Genomic DNA, 14,864 nt, shown 5'->3' on the forward strand with positions numbered 1-14,864 from the left:
ATCCGGGACCGGATCTGGTGGGGGGCAGACTCTCTCTCTTCGCTCAGGCTTGGGCAAGAGATGTTCTGGATCCTTGGGCGCTAGAAATAGTCTCCCAAGGTTATCTTCTGGAATTCAAGGGGCTTCCCCCAAGGGGGAGGTTCCACAGGTCTCAGTTGTCTTCAGACCACATAAAAAGACAGGCATTCTTACATTGTGTAGAAGACCTGTTAAAAATGGGAGTGATTCATCCTGTTCCATTAAGAGAACAAGGGATGGGGTTCTACTCCAATCTGTTCATAGTTCCCAAAAAAGAGGGAACGTTCAGACCAATCTTAGATCTCAAGATCTTAAACAAGTTTCTCAAGGTTCCATCGTTCAAGATGGAAACCATTCGAACTATTCTTCCTTCCATCCAGGAAGGTCAATTCATGACCACGGTGGATTTAAAGGATGCGTATCTACATATTCCTATCCACAAGGAACATCATCGGTTCCTAAGGTTCGCATTCCTGGACAAGCATTACCAGTTCGTGGCGCTTCCTTTCGGATTAGCCACTGCTCCAAGGATTTTCACAAAGGTACTAGGGTCCCTTCTAGCTGTGCTAAGACCAAGGGGCATTGCTGTAGTACCTTATTTGGACGACATTCTGATTCAAGCGTCGTCCCTTCCTCAAGCAAAGGCTCACACGGACATAGTCCTGGCCTTTCTCAGATCTCACGGATGGAAAGTGAACGTGGAAAAGAGTTCTCTATCTCCGTCAACAAGGGTTCCCTTCTTGGGAACAATAATAGACTCCTTAGAAATGAGGATATTTCTGACAGAGGCCAGAAAAACAAAGCTTCTAGACTCTTGTCGGATACTTCATTCCGTTCCTCTTCCTTCCATAGCTCAGTGCATGGAAGTGATCGGGTTGATGGTAGCGGCAATGGACATAGTTCCTTTTGCGCGCATTCATCTAAGACCATTACAACTGTGCATGCTCAGTCAGTGGAATGGAGATTATACAGACTTGTCTCCGAAGATACAAGTAAATCAGAGGACCAGAGACTCACTCCGTTGGTGGCTGTCCCTGGACAACCTGTCACAAGGGATGACATTCCGCAGACCAGAGTGGGTCATTGTCACGACCGACGCCAGTCTGATGGGCTGGGGCGCGGTCTGGGGATCCTGAAAGCTCAGGGTCTTTGGTCTCGGGAAGAATCTCTTCTACCGATAAATATTCTGGAACTGAGAGCGATATTCAATGCTCTCAAGGCTTGGCCTCAGCTAGCGAGGGCCAAGTTCATACGGTTTCAATCAGACAACATGACAACTGTTGCGTACATCAACCATCAGGGGGGAACAAGGAGTTCCCTAGCGATGGAAGAAGTGACCAAAATCATTCTATGGGCGGAGTCTCACTCCTGCCACCTGTCCGCTATCCACATCCCAGGAGTGGAAAATTGGGAAGCGGATTTTCTGAGTCGTCAGACATTGCATCCGGGGGAGTGGGAACTCCATCCGGAAATCTTTGCCCAAGTCACTCAGCTGTGGGGCATTCCAGACATGGATCTGATGGCCTCTCGTCAGAACTTCAAAGTTCCTTGCTACGGGTCCAGATCCAGGGATCCCAAGGCGGCTCTAGTGGATGCACTAGTAGCACCTTGGACCTTCAAACTAGCTTATGTGTTCCCGCCGTTTCCTCTCATCCCCAGGCTGGTAGCCAGGATCAACCAGGAGAGGGCGTCGGTGATCTTGATAGCTCCTGCGTGGCCACGCAGGACTTGGTATGCAGATCTGGTGAATATGTCATCGGCTCCACCTTGGAAGCTACCTTTGAGACGAGACCTTCTTGTTCAGGGTCCGTTCGAACATCGGAACCTGGTTTCACTCCAGCTGACTGCTTGGAGATTGAACGCTTGATCTTATCGAAGCGAGGGTTCTCAGATTCTGTTATCGATACTCTTGTTCAGGCCAGAAAGCCTGTAACTAGAAAGATTTACCACAAAATTTGGAAAAAATATATCTGTTGGTGTGAATCTAAAGGATTCCCTTGGGACAAGGTTAAGATTCCTAAGATTCTATCCTTCCTTCAAGAAGGATTGGAAAAAGGATTATCTGCAAGTTCCCTGAAGGGACAGATTTCTGCCTTGTCTGTGTTACTTCACAAAAAGCTGGCAGCTGTGCCAGATGTTCAAGCCTTTGTTCAGGCTCTGGTTAGAATTAAGCCTGTTTACAAACCTTTGACTCCTCCTTGGAGTCTCAATTTAGTTCTTTCAGTTCTTCAGGGGGTTCCGTTTGAACCCTTACATTCCGTTGATATTAAGTTATTATCTTGGAAAGTTTTGTTTTTTAGTTGCAATTTCTTCTGCTAGAAGAGTTTCAGAATTATCTGCTCTGCAGTGTTCTCCTCCTTATCTGGTGTTCCATGCAGATAAGGTGGTTTTACGTACTAAACCTGGTTTTCTTCCAAAAGTTGTTTCTAACAAAAACATTAACCAGGAGATTATCGTACCTTCTCTGTGTCCGAAACCAGTTTCAAAGAAGGAACGTTTGTTGCACAATTTGGATGTTGTTCGCGCTCTAAAATTCTATTTAGAAGCTACAAAGGATTTTAGACAAACATCTTCCTTGTTTGTTGTTTATTCCGGTAAAAGGAGAGGTCAAAAAGCAACTTCTACCTCTCTCTCTTTTTGGATTAAAAGCATCATCAGATTGGCTTACGAGACTGCCGACGGCAGCCTCCCGAAAGAATCACAGCTCATTCCACTAGGGCTGTGGCTTCCACATGGGCCTTCAAGAACGAGGCTTCTGTTGATCAGATATGTAGGGCAGCGACTTGGTCTTCACTGCACACTTTTACCAAATTTTACAAGTTTGATACTTTTGCTTCTTCTGAGGCTATTTTTGGGAGAAAGGTTTTGCAAACCGTGGTGCCTTCCATTTAGGTGACCTGATTTGCTCCCTCCCTTCATCCGTGTCCTAAAGCTTTGGTATTGGTTCCCACAAGTAAGGATGACGCCGTGGACCGGACACACCTATGTTGGAGAAAACAGAATTTATGTTTACCTGATAAATTACTTTCTCCAACGGTGTGTCCGGTCCACGGCCCGCCCTGGTTTTTTTAATCAGGTCTGATAATTTATTTTCTTTAACTACAGTCACCACGGTACCATATGGTTTCTCCTATGCAAATATTCCTCCTTAACGTCGGTCGAATGACTGGGGTAGGCGGAGCCTAGGAGGGATCATGTGACCAGCTTTGCTGGGCTCTTTGCCATTTCCTGTTGGGGAAGAGAATATCCCACAAGTAAGGATGACGCCGTGGACCGGACACACCGTTGGAGAAAGTAATTTATCAGGTAAACATAAATTCTGTTTTTGGATCAATATAGCACTCGGCACACTCAATGTTATACAAAAATATAAAAATCAATGTTCAAAGTACTTCTGTTAAAACACCTTAAAGGGACGCTGAAACCAAATTTTTTGCTTTTATGATTCAGATAGAGCATGGAATTTTAAGAAACTTTCTAATTTTACTCCTATTATCAATTTTTCTTTGTTCTCTTGCTATCTTTATTTAAAACAATTTTACATAAACAAAATTCTGCACATAGGGCAGAATTATGTAACATTATATTAGCGACAGCTTTAAAAATCAAGATTTTACAGATTGTAGCCTTCCCCCCCTAATGTTAAACTTACCTCTTTCTTCTCAAGGCACTTCTGATCGGGTCTAATCGCAACGCGTCCGATCGCACTATTGAGCTACCAGAGTGGGAGTGAGCTACATTTAGTTCAATAGTGGGAAAAGGCGAGCTGTGATTAGACAGCGCCGACCGCGAAACACTTTTGAAAGAAAGACTTGTCGGCAATTAACAATTTGAGTAATTACCAGATGGTACAAGTACCTTAGGCTATCTGTGCAGGTGCTGTGTTTACAATGCTGATACACGGTGCATACTTAAATACACTTTTGAAGCAGCTATAGCTTTTATTAGAAGCATTTTTGCTAATACATGTATATTTCAAAAATGCTTCTATTCAAAACTGAAATGTATCCATGTGGATTGCAATATTGGCTGGATTGTCCCTTTACAATGAGTTTGCAATATTGGATTGCAATATTGGCTGGATTGTCCCTTTACAATGAGACTGCATATTTCAGTGTAAGGTTGTATTACATTATCAGGTTTAATTTTTTTTTTTTTTTTTTTTTTGCAGCAGAATAAGAAGACAAAAACACAAAATGGGAATGCAAATAAAAATAAGCCTGTTTCATCAGAACCAAATCCTGCTGCTGGTGAGGATCTTGTGTTTATACTTTATGTGACTTCACCCAGTGCATCAAGTGTAATAAATTCCTAATTTTGCAGAAAACTCTCAAAAATTCTCAAGACGAAAGACGAGGAGAGGGAGAAGAGGAAAGGGACATTGGATGCATGCTTCAGATCCGTAAGCTTAGCCCCCTGACCTTATTTCTTTGTAAACTAATTGCTTGCTCTTTCTATAAATGTGCATAAAACATAAACTGGATTTCTTATAAATTGTTTAACCATAGTGTTTTCTGAAATTTTAACTCTGATTCTATGAAGTTGAGAGAATTTTAGCTAACAGATAAATTTATAAAAGTAATTGCATTCCATTTTCTTTCTAATGACACGGTGAGTCCACGGATCATCAATTATTGTTTGGAATATCACCCCTGTTAGCAGGAGGAGGCAAAGAGCACCACAGCAAAGCTGTTAAAGGGACACTGAACCCAAATTTTTTGTTTTGTGTTTCAGATAGAGCATGCAATTTTAAAGGACCAGTCAACATAGTAGATTTGCATAATCAACAAATGAAAGATAACAAGACAATGCAATAGCACTTAGTCTGAACTTCAAATGAGTAGTAGATTTTTTTCTGACAATTTTAAAAGTTATGTCTTTTTCCACTCCCCCTGTACCATGTGACAGCCATCAGCCAATCACAAATGCATACACGTACCATGTGACAGCAATCAGCCATTCACAAATGCATACACGCTTATTCTTGCACATGCTCAGTAGGAGCTGGTGACTCAAAAAGTTTAAATATAAAAAGACTGTGCACGTTTTGTTAATGGAAGTAAATTGGAAAGTTGTTTAAAATTGCATGCTTTATCTGAATAATGAAAGGTTAATTTTGATTGAGTGTCCCTTTAAGCAACTTTCTAATTTACTCCTATTATCAATTTGTCTTCGTTCTCTTGCTATCTTTATTTGAAAAAGAATGCATCTAAGCTTTTTTTGGTTCAGACTCTGGACAGCACTTTTTTATTGGTAGATGAATTTATCCACCAATTGGCAAGAACAACAGAGGTTGATCACCAAAAATGGGCCCGGCATCTAAACTTACATTCTTGCATTTCAAATAAAGGATACCAAGAGAATGAAGAAAATTTGATAATAGGAGTAAATTAAAAAGTTGCTTAAAATTGCATTCTCTATCTGAATCATGAAATAAAAAATTTGGGTTCAGTGTCCCTTTTAAATATCACTCCCCTACCCTCAACCCCCCCCAGTTATTCTAGGTGATGAAGTTTAGGTGTCTGATAAGTTTTCTTCAATTTTATTATTTTTTTACTTTCTGGGGTCTAGACTAGTCCAGATCAGTCTCTTCAGTAGGGCAGTGGTGGCTTTTGAGAACTTGTGAGGTACAATCCTCATTGCATTTTCTCAAGAATCTGCTGCCCTAACTAGAAGACCTGAGTAGTTTTTCTCTCTTCACATGTCCATGTGAGGTGCTGCACCCTCTCAAACCAGGTGAGCTGTCCTGCTACCGGACAGCACTTTCAGGTAAGTGCCATTTTAATTTTCTTTTGCAAGGAGATTGCTGGCACTTGTTACAGCTAAAATCTGTCTTATTTAATATGGGACTTTATTAAACCTTCATGTTTGGGGTTTCTTTTAGGCAGTTTGGGCATTGAGACTCTGAGGTGGTGGCTCAATGTGTTATAGTAATTTTTTTTATACTTTAAGTTTTGGTCATGGAGATTACTGTTGTAAGCCATTTTTTCCGGCAGTTTAAAGCTCTGTAACCGCTCTGTATTTGAAGAGGATTGTTTCTTCTTTGAGGAAAGTCACTCTGTGAGCTGCAGGACAGGTAGACACCTCAGTAAAGCTACTGAGGTGTATAGGTAGCCTGAGGTCTATTTGGTTTGTTGCACTAACACACATTTCTATTTAAAGACACAGTACACATTTAATTTTATTTTCAAATAAAGATTTTTTACACTTTATTACATAAGATGGATCAAGAGGCTTTTCAAACCATTATCCCAGGAGAAGTTGCTGCTTGTCAGTTATGTTTTGAGAGAACTTTAAGTTATAGAGATATTTGACCATGAGCCACCATTATCCTAGGCAAATGCTGTTCAGGTGTCTCCTGTTGCAGATATGCCGCAGCTTTCTCCTCAAGCGTCCCAACTTTTTCCGTCTCCACATACAGTGCCCTGTGTTTCCTCTTGCAATCCTGTAGGATTTTCTCTACAAGACATTTCTTCCCAGGTATCCCTTGCGTTATCTGAGGCCTTGTCAGCTTTCCCCATGTTGCAGGGAAAGCGTAAAAGGAAATTGAAGGAAACAGTAAGGTATCTGATCAAGTTCTGGCTATCCAGAGTCTCCCTTCCCATAAGCCTGAGGAAGAAGACATGTCGGTAGCATCTGTGGGGGAAATCTCAGACTCAGACAGTGTAATTCCTTCTTCTGATGCTGAAGTGGTATCTTTCAGATTTAAGCTAGAACACTTTTGCTTATTACTTAAGGAGGTTTTGGCTACTTTGGACCACTTTGACACAACTATCGTAGTCAGTCCTAAAGTGTCTAGTAAATTGAACAAATACTTTGATGTTCCCTCCACGGTGGAGGTTTTTCCGGTTTCTGACCGTGCTGCAGAGAATGGGAAAGACCTGGTATTCCTTTTTTTCCATCTCTTATTTTTAAGAGTTGTTCTTTTAAAGATCCAATGGATAAAAAATTGGAGGTTTTACTAAGAAAGATGTATGTCCACCAGGGTCTACAATGGCAACCTGCAGTGTGTATCGCCACTGTTACCAGCGCTGCGGCTTACTGGTTTGATGCGTTGTCTAAATCTCTTCAGGCGGATACCCCTTTTGAGAAGATCCAGGACAGAATTAAGGCTCTCAAGTTAGCCAATTCCTTCATTACAGATGCTTCCTTACAGGTTATTAAACTGGGAGCCAAAATTTCTGGTTTTGCGGTCCTAGCCTTGTATTTGAAGTCCTGGTCTGCGGATGTTTCATCTAAATCTAAGCTCATGGCTATTCCCTACAAGGGTAAGACCTTGTTTGGACCTGGTTTAGCGGAAATTATCTCGGCTATTACTGGAGGGAAGGGTGCTTTTCTTCCTCAAGATAAAAAGAATAAGCAGAAGGGACGTCAGAGTAATTTTCGTTCCTCCAAGCAAGATCAGGCCAAGCCTTCCTGGAAGCCCAACCAGTCCTGGAATAAGGGATAGCAATCTAAAAAGCCTTCAGCTGGTTCCAAGTCAGCATGAAGGGTTGGCCCCCGATCCGGGAGCGGATCTTGTAGGGGGCAGACTCTCTCTTTTTTTTTTTCCCGGGCTTGGATAAGAGATGTACTGGATCCCTGGGCGGTGGACATTGTCTCCCAGGTATACAAAATAGACTTCAAATATTTTCCTCCCAGAGGCAGGTCTCTCCTCTCCAGATTATCTGTAGACCAGATAAAGAGAGGCGTTCTTACATTGTGTCAAGGACCTTGCCTCCCTGAGGGCAATAGTACCAGTTCCCTTTCAGGAAAGGGGTCTGGGATTTTACTTGAATATGTTTGTAGTTCCCAAAAAGGAGGGAACTTTTCAACCAATCCTAGATCTAAAAGTTTCTCAGAGTGCCATCCTTCAAGAGAGAGGTCAGAAAAAGAAAGATTTTCGACTCTTGTTTTGCCCTTCAGTCCTCTCCTCGGCCGTCAGTTGCTCAATGTATGGAGGTAATCTGTCTGATGGTGGCTTCCATGGACGACATTCCGCTTGCTCGGTTCCATCTCAGACCTCTGCAGTTATGCATGCTCAGACAATGGAACGGGGACTATATGGACCTGTCTCCTCGTGTAGATCTAGATCAGGTGTCAAGACTCTCTTCCGTCGTGGCTTTCTCAGGATCATCTCTCCCAGGGTACTTGCTTCAGCAGACCCTCCTGGGTGACTGTGACCACGAATGCCAGACTACTAGGTTGGGGAGCAGTATGGGGCTCATTGAAGGCTCAGGGCTTATGGACCCAGAGTCAGTCCTGCCCATAAACTTCTTAGAGCTGAGATCAATCTTCAATACTCGACTGGCCTCAGTTAGCCTTAGCCCGGTTTATCAGATTCCAGTCGGACAACATAACCTCAGTGACCTACATCAACCACCAGGGGGGAACTCTGAATTCCTTGGCCATGACAGAGGTAGCCCAAATTATTCAGTGGGTGGAGACCCACAACTGCTGTCTTTCTGTGATGCACATCCCAGGAGTGGACAATTGCGAAGCGGATTTTCTGAGCAGACAGACTTTTCATCCTGGGGAGTAGGAACTTCATTCGGATGTGTTTTCCAGCTTGACCCTCAAGTGGGGGCAGCCGGAGTTGGATCTCATGACTTCCGAGATACGGCTCGAGGTCAAGAGATCCGCAGGCATTTCTGATCGTTGCTCTGGCAGTTCCTTGGAACTTCAGTTTAGCATACCCATTTCCTCAGTTTGCTCTCCTTCCAAGAGTCATTGCTCAAATCAAGCAGGAGAGGGCGTCTGTAATTCTCGTAGCCCCGACGTGGCCTCGCAGGATTTGGTATGCAGGCCTAGTGGAAATTTCAACCTTGGAGACTGCCTCTGAGGAAGGACCTTCTTCTTTAGGGTCCCTTCCTTCATCCAAATCTCGTTTCTCTGAAGCTGTCTGCTTGGAGATTTATCTAAGTGTGGATTTTCAGAGTCGATCATTGAGACCTTGATTCAAGCTTGTAAGCCTGTGACTCGCAGGATTTACCAGAAGATCTGGGGTAAATACTTGTATTGGTGTGAATCCAAAGGATACTCTTGGAATAGAGTAATGATTCCTAGGATTTTGTCCTTTCTCCAGGATGGTCTGGAGAAGGGTTTGTTGGCAAGTACTCTAAAGGGTCAGATTTCGGCATTGTCTATTTCTTTTTTTAAGACACGATGAGTCCACGGATCATCTTAATTACTAAAGGGATATTCACCTCCTGGTCAGCAGGAGGAGGCAATGAGCACCACAGCAGAGCTGTTAAATAGCTCCTCCCTTCCCTCCCACTCAAGTCATTCTCTTTGCCTACATTAGTGATAGGAAGAGGTAAAGTGAGGTGTTAGAAAAGATTCTTCAATCAAGAGTGTTTTATTTTTAAGGTAGTGCAAGATTGTGCTGCTTTGTCCTAGGGTGTAGCCGTGGTCAATATCAGTCTCTTCAGTAGAGCTTTGGTGGCTTTAGAGCATTGGGAACTTGTGGGACATAATTCTCACTGTGCCTCCCATATATTGATGCTGCCCTGCCTCTGGCAAACCTAAGAGATTCTGACTCAGGACTTTCTCTTCATTCACAGGTCCATGGGAGGGATAGGACCTCTCAAACCTGGAAACTGCCTTGCTGCCAGGCAGAAGATGAGGTGAGTGCTGACTTTATTTCTGGGGGTACAAAGAAATCTCAGAAAAAGTTTGGGCACTTTATTTTTTTTTTTTTACACAGGCCTCATCGAAATTGGGCTCCTTATTAAGGGGGTTAACAGACGCATTCTCCTAGTTGTTTTTAGGGGACACGTGGCAGCTGGGACGCACACAGTGGTACTGTATGGGACATGTGACTCTTATCTCCCGGCGGTTTCATAATTAATACATAGCCGAACGGGAGATTTCATACTAACAGACTGTGTACTGCAGAGAGCGAGCTCAGTATGAGGGTGTTTAACTCTTAAGAGATATCATAAGGACCAAGCAGCCGCCTAAGGAATAGGAAAGGAACCTGAGCAGTCTGTTATGTGTTCTCAGTTGTTTATCTAATAATGGTTATCGGGAGAGGGCTATTGAAACGCCCACGAGGGGCGGAGCTTGTGTGGCACCAATTTGGTTGTGCACCGCTTATTTAGTACTTCCGGTTATCGGAAAGGAGACTAGTGTTTGCACTTAGACACCTCTCCCTAGTACTTCCAGTTATCGGAGGGAGCGGACAATATTATGTCAGTGTGTTGCGCTTAGAGACAGTGCTACAGCTGTCAGGATTTTAACAGAAGGAATGGCAGGCACCTCAGCGGGGTTATACCGAGGTGTAAAGGGGTTTGCTGTACTCATGTACGTCATGTACCTACTTAGCCTGTTTTTTCTACCCTCATAAATAAAAAGGTTTCCACTTTAAATTTTAAGGAGACAGTAACAGTCTTTGTGTTTATATGGATTAAAGACCTTTATGGGATTAATCATTCATACTTCAGTCTTATGGTTTAAGAGACCCTACAATGCAGGGTTATCACCACCATAGTGTTTCTCCTTCTGGTGTTAAACTAACCATTTCCCTGTTTCTTTGTTGTGAGAATTTTTCTGTAGAGTTAAAAAGGGATTCTCATTAAGTGTCCATAAAAAAAAACAAAAAAACATTTTTTACAGTCCACTCATGCAGTGCCCTGCGCTTCCTCACCAACTCCATCTGTAGTTTCTTAGCAAGACATCGCTTCTCTAAATGTCTTTGGCGATATCTGTTGCATTGTCTGTGTTTACCATGTTCCAGGGAGAACACTTGATGAAATGTATTTAATCACATACAGAGTAACTGTTCCGAATGTTTATTCCCTGAAGTTGAAAGTGGAAGATACTTTGGTAGTATATAAGGGAAACCTCTCAGACTCCGTCTAGGTAATTCCTTTGTCTGATACTGAAGTGGTTTTCTGGATCACCTCGGTTTGCTACCTAAGGAGATTCTAGTTACCCTGAAGGGCTCTGGTATGACTGGCCTTTTTCTTCATCTCCTATATTTAAAAAGATGTTTCCCTTAGCCGATGCGGTTAAGGAGGCTTGGCAAACAGTCTTCAAGGTGGAAGGAGCTGTTTCCACATTAGCCAAGAGAACTACTATTCCTATAGAGGATAGTTGTGCTTTCAAATATCCTATGGACAAGAAGTTAGAGGGTTTGCTTAAAAAGCTTTATATTCACCAGGGTCTGCTATTGCAGCCTGCAGCATGCATTGCTACCTTCACTAGTGCGACAGCTTATTGGTTTGATGCTCTGAGTCTCTCAGGATTGAGACTTCTTTGGAGGAGATCAAAGACAGGATAAAGGCTCTGAAGCTAGCTAATGCTTTTATTACGGGCGCTTCACTTCAAATTATTAAACTGGGAGCTAAGAGCTCGGGTTTCTCTTGCTAGCCCACAGAACCTTATGGTTAAAACCTTGGTTTGCGGACGTGTCATCTAAGTCTAAGCTTTTAGCGATTCCTTAAAAGGGGAAGACCTGGCCTGTCAGAAATTATTTCTGATATCACGGGAGGGAAGGGTCATCTACTCCCTCAGGATAAGAGAAACAAACAAAAGGGACAACAGAGTAACTTTCGTTCCTTTCGAAATTTTAAGGGAAATTCTTCCTCTTCCTCCTCTAAGCAGGAACACTCTTAGCCTACTTGGAGACCCAGCCAGTCTTGGAACAAGGGTAGACAACCTAGGAAGCCAGCTATTGCATCCAAAACAGCATGAAGGGCATGCCCCCGATCCGGGACCGGATCTGGTAGGGGGCAGACTTTCCTTCTTCATTCAGGCTTGGGTTCGGAACGTTCAGGATCCCTGGGCGATAGAAATAGTCTCTCAGGGATACAAATTGGAGTTCAAAAGTTTTCCTCCCAGAGGCAGGTTTCTGCTTCAAGATCATCTGCAGACCAGACAAAAGGAGAGGAGTTCTTACATTGTGTAAAAGACCTCTCCGCTTTGGGAGTGATTGTTCCAGGAACAGGGTCAGGGTTTTTATTCCAATCTGTTTGTGGTTCCCAAAAAAGAGGGAACCTTCAGACCAATTTTAGACCTAAAGAGTCTAAACAAATTTCTCAGGATTCCTTCCTTCAAGATGGAAACTATTCGTTCCATTCTTCCCTTAATCCAGGAGAATCAATTCAAGAAAACTGTAATTTAAAAGACTCGTACCTACATGTCCCTATTCACAGGGATCATCACAAGTTCCTAAGGTCCTTCCTAGACAAACACTTCCAGTTCGTGGCTCTTCCTTTCGGCCTGGCCACGGCTCCCACAATTTTCACAAAGGTTCTGGGGTCTCTGTTGGCGGTCCTTCGGTCACAGGCATTGGGGTGGCCTTATCTGGACGACATTCTAGTCCAGGCATCATCTTTTCTGCAAGATCCCACACCAACATAGTGTCTTTCCTGAGAGCTCACAGGTGTAAGGTAAATTTGGGAAAGAGTTCCCTAGTTCCACAAGAGTCACTTTCTTGGGAACCATAATAGACATGTCCATGAAGATTTTTTCTGACAGAAGTCAGGAAATCGAAGATTATCGATACTTGTCTAGTCCGCTCAGGCCGTCAGTGGCTCAGTGTATGGAGTTAATCGGGCTGATGGTTGCGGCAATGGACATCATCCCGTTTGCTCGTTTCCATCTCAGGCCTCTGCAGTTAAACATGCTCAGGCAATGGAACCTAGATTATACAGACTTGTCTCCTCGAATAACTCTGGAGCAGGAGACAAGGGACTCTCTTCAATGGTGGTTGTCTCTGGATCATTTCTTCCAGGGAACCTGCTTTCACAGACCGCCTGGGAGGATTGTGACAGACGCCAGCCTTCTGGGCTGGGGAGCAGTGTGGGGCTTCCTAAAGGCTTAGGGAGTTTGGACTCAGTCAGAGTCTGTTTTTACTATATACATTCTAGAACTGAGAGCAATCTTCAATGCTCTTCTGGCCTGGCCCCAGCTAGCCTCACTGCAGTTTATCAGGTTTCAGTCGGACAACATAACTTCAGTGGCTTACATCAATCATCAAAGAGGAACGAGGAGTTCCTTAGCAATGACAGAGGTAACCAAAATAATCCAGTAAGTTGAGGCCCACTCTTGTTGTCTATCGGCGATCCATATCCCAGGTGTGGACAACTGGGAGGCGGATTTTCTGAACAGGCAGACCTTTCATCTGGGGGAGTGGGAACTCCATCCGGAAGTGTTCTCCAATCTGATTCTCAAGTGGGCTCAGCTTGAATTGGATCTCATGGCATCCCGTCAGAATGCCAAGCTACCGAGATTCGGGTCGAGGTCCAGGGAATCCCAGGTGGAACTGATAGATGCTTTGGCGTTCCCTTGGACCTTCAGTCTACAGTTTGCTCTTCTTCCTCAGGTAATTGCTCAAATTAAACAGGACGACTTTGGTGATCCTCATAGCACCGGCCTGGCCTCGCAGGATTTGGTATGCGGATCTTGTGGAGATGGCATCTCTGCCTCCTTGGAGTCTCCGTTGAGGAAGGACCTTCTCCAAGCGGGGATTTTCTGATTCGGTCAGAGACCATGATTCAGGCTCGTAAGCCTGTATCTAGAAGGATTTACCATACGATTTGGTGTAAATATCTCGGTGCGAATCCAAGGGCTACTCATGGAGTAGAGTTATAATTCCTAAAAAAAAAAAAAATTCTCCAAGAGGGTTTGGATTAGGGTTTATCGACTAGCTTCTAAAAGGGTCAAATCTCGGCCTTATCTATTTTGTTACACAAACGTCCGGCGGATTTCCCAGATGTACAATCTTTTTTTTGTCAGGCCTTGGTCAGGATCCGGCCCTGTGTTCAAACCAGTTACTCCTCCATGGAGTCTTAATTTACTTCTCAAAGTTCTTCAAGGGGCTTTGTTTGAGTCTATGCATTCCTTAGATATTAAGTTGTTATCTTGGAAAGTTTTTTGTTTCTTGTTGCTATTTCCTCTGCTCGGAGAGTTTCTGAATTCTCTGCTTTACAGTGTGATTTCCCCTTATCTTATATTTCACTCTGATAAGGTGGTTCTGCGTACTAAGTTTGGTTTCCTGCTCAAGGTTGTTTCAGTCAAGAATATTAATCAGGAAATCGTTGTACCTTCTTTGTGTTCTAATCCTCCTCACAAAGAACGCTTGTTACATAATCTGGATGTTGTGCGAGCGCTGAAATTTTATTTGCAGCCAACTAAGGACTTTCGTCAGTCTTCTGCATTGTTTGTTTGCTTTTCTGGGAAACACAAGGGTCAGAAAGCTACGGCTACTTCACTTTCCCTTTGGCTGAAGAGAGTTATTCGCTTGGTATATGAGACTGCTGGACAGCAACCTCCTGAGAAAATCACAGCTCATTCCACAAAGGCTGTTACTTCTTCCTGGGCCTTCAAAAATGAAGCTTCTGTGGAACAGATTTGCAAGGCTGCAACTTGGTCATCTTTGCACACTTTTTCCGAATTCTATAAATTTGATACTTTTGCCTCGGCTGAGGCTTCTTTTGGGAGAAAGGTTCCTCAAGCAGTGGTGCCTTCTGTTTAGGTTCCTGTCTTGTCCCTCCCTTATCATCTGTGTCCTCTGGCTTGGGTATTAGTTCCCAACAGTAATTGATGATGATCCGTGGACTCATTGTGTCGAAATTTATGCATACCTGATAAATTTATTTATTTCTTGACACGGTTAGTCCACAGCCCGCCCTGTATTCAGTTTTTTATATAATCCTCAGGCACCTCTGCACCTTGTGTTACTTCCTTTCTCTCCTTTCCTTTTGGTCAAATGACTGGGGGATTGTGGGTAGGGGAGTGATATTTAACAGCTTTGATATGGTGCTCTTTGCCGCCTCCTGCTGGCCAGGAGTTATATTTCCAACAGTAATTGATGATGATCCGTGGACTCACCGTGTCAAGAAAGAGAGAAATTTATCAGG

The 14,864-nt window shown here is 43.4% G+C and overlaps 1 protein-coding gene across 3 annotated transcripts in view; it reads left to right on the plus strand.

Annotated features, from left to right (window-relative positions):
- LOC128663659 (DBIRD complex subunit ZNF326) overlaps positions 1-14,864 on the plus strand; it is a 112,560-nt gene that overhangs the window by 62,302 nt on the left and 35,394 nt on the right. For 2 of the 3 annotated variants that reach the window (XM_053718096.1, XM_053718094.1), the window contains exons 12-13: positions 4,190-4,268; positions 4,342-4,420. In XM_053718096.1, coding sequence (XP_053574071.1) covers positions 4,190-4,268; positions 4,342-4,420 — 158 coding nt within the window. The remainder of the gene's footprint in view (positions 1-4,189; positions 4,269-4,341; positions 4,421-14,864) is intronic. The other variant, XM_053718095.1, reaches the window with a different exon arrangement.

Source organism: Bombina bombina, chromosome 6 (genome assembly GCF_027579735.1).
Source record: "Bombina bombina isolate aBomBom1 chromosome 6, aBomBom1.pri, whole genome shotgun sequence".
Taxonomy (NCBI): domain Eukaryota; kingdom Metazoa; phylum Chordata; class Amphibia; order Anura; family Bombinatoridae; genus Bombina; species Bombina bombina.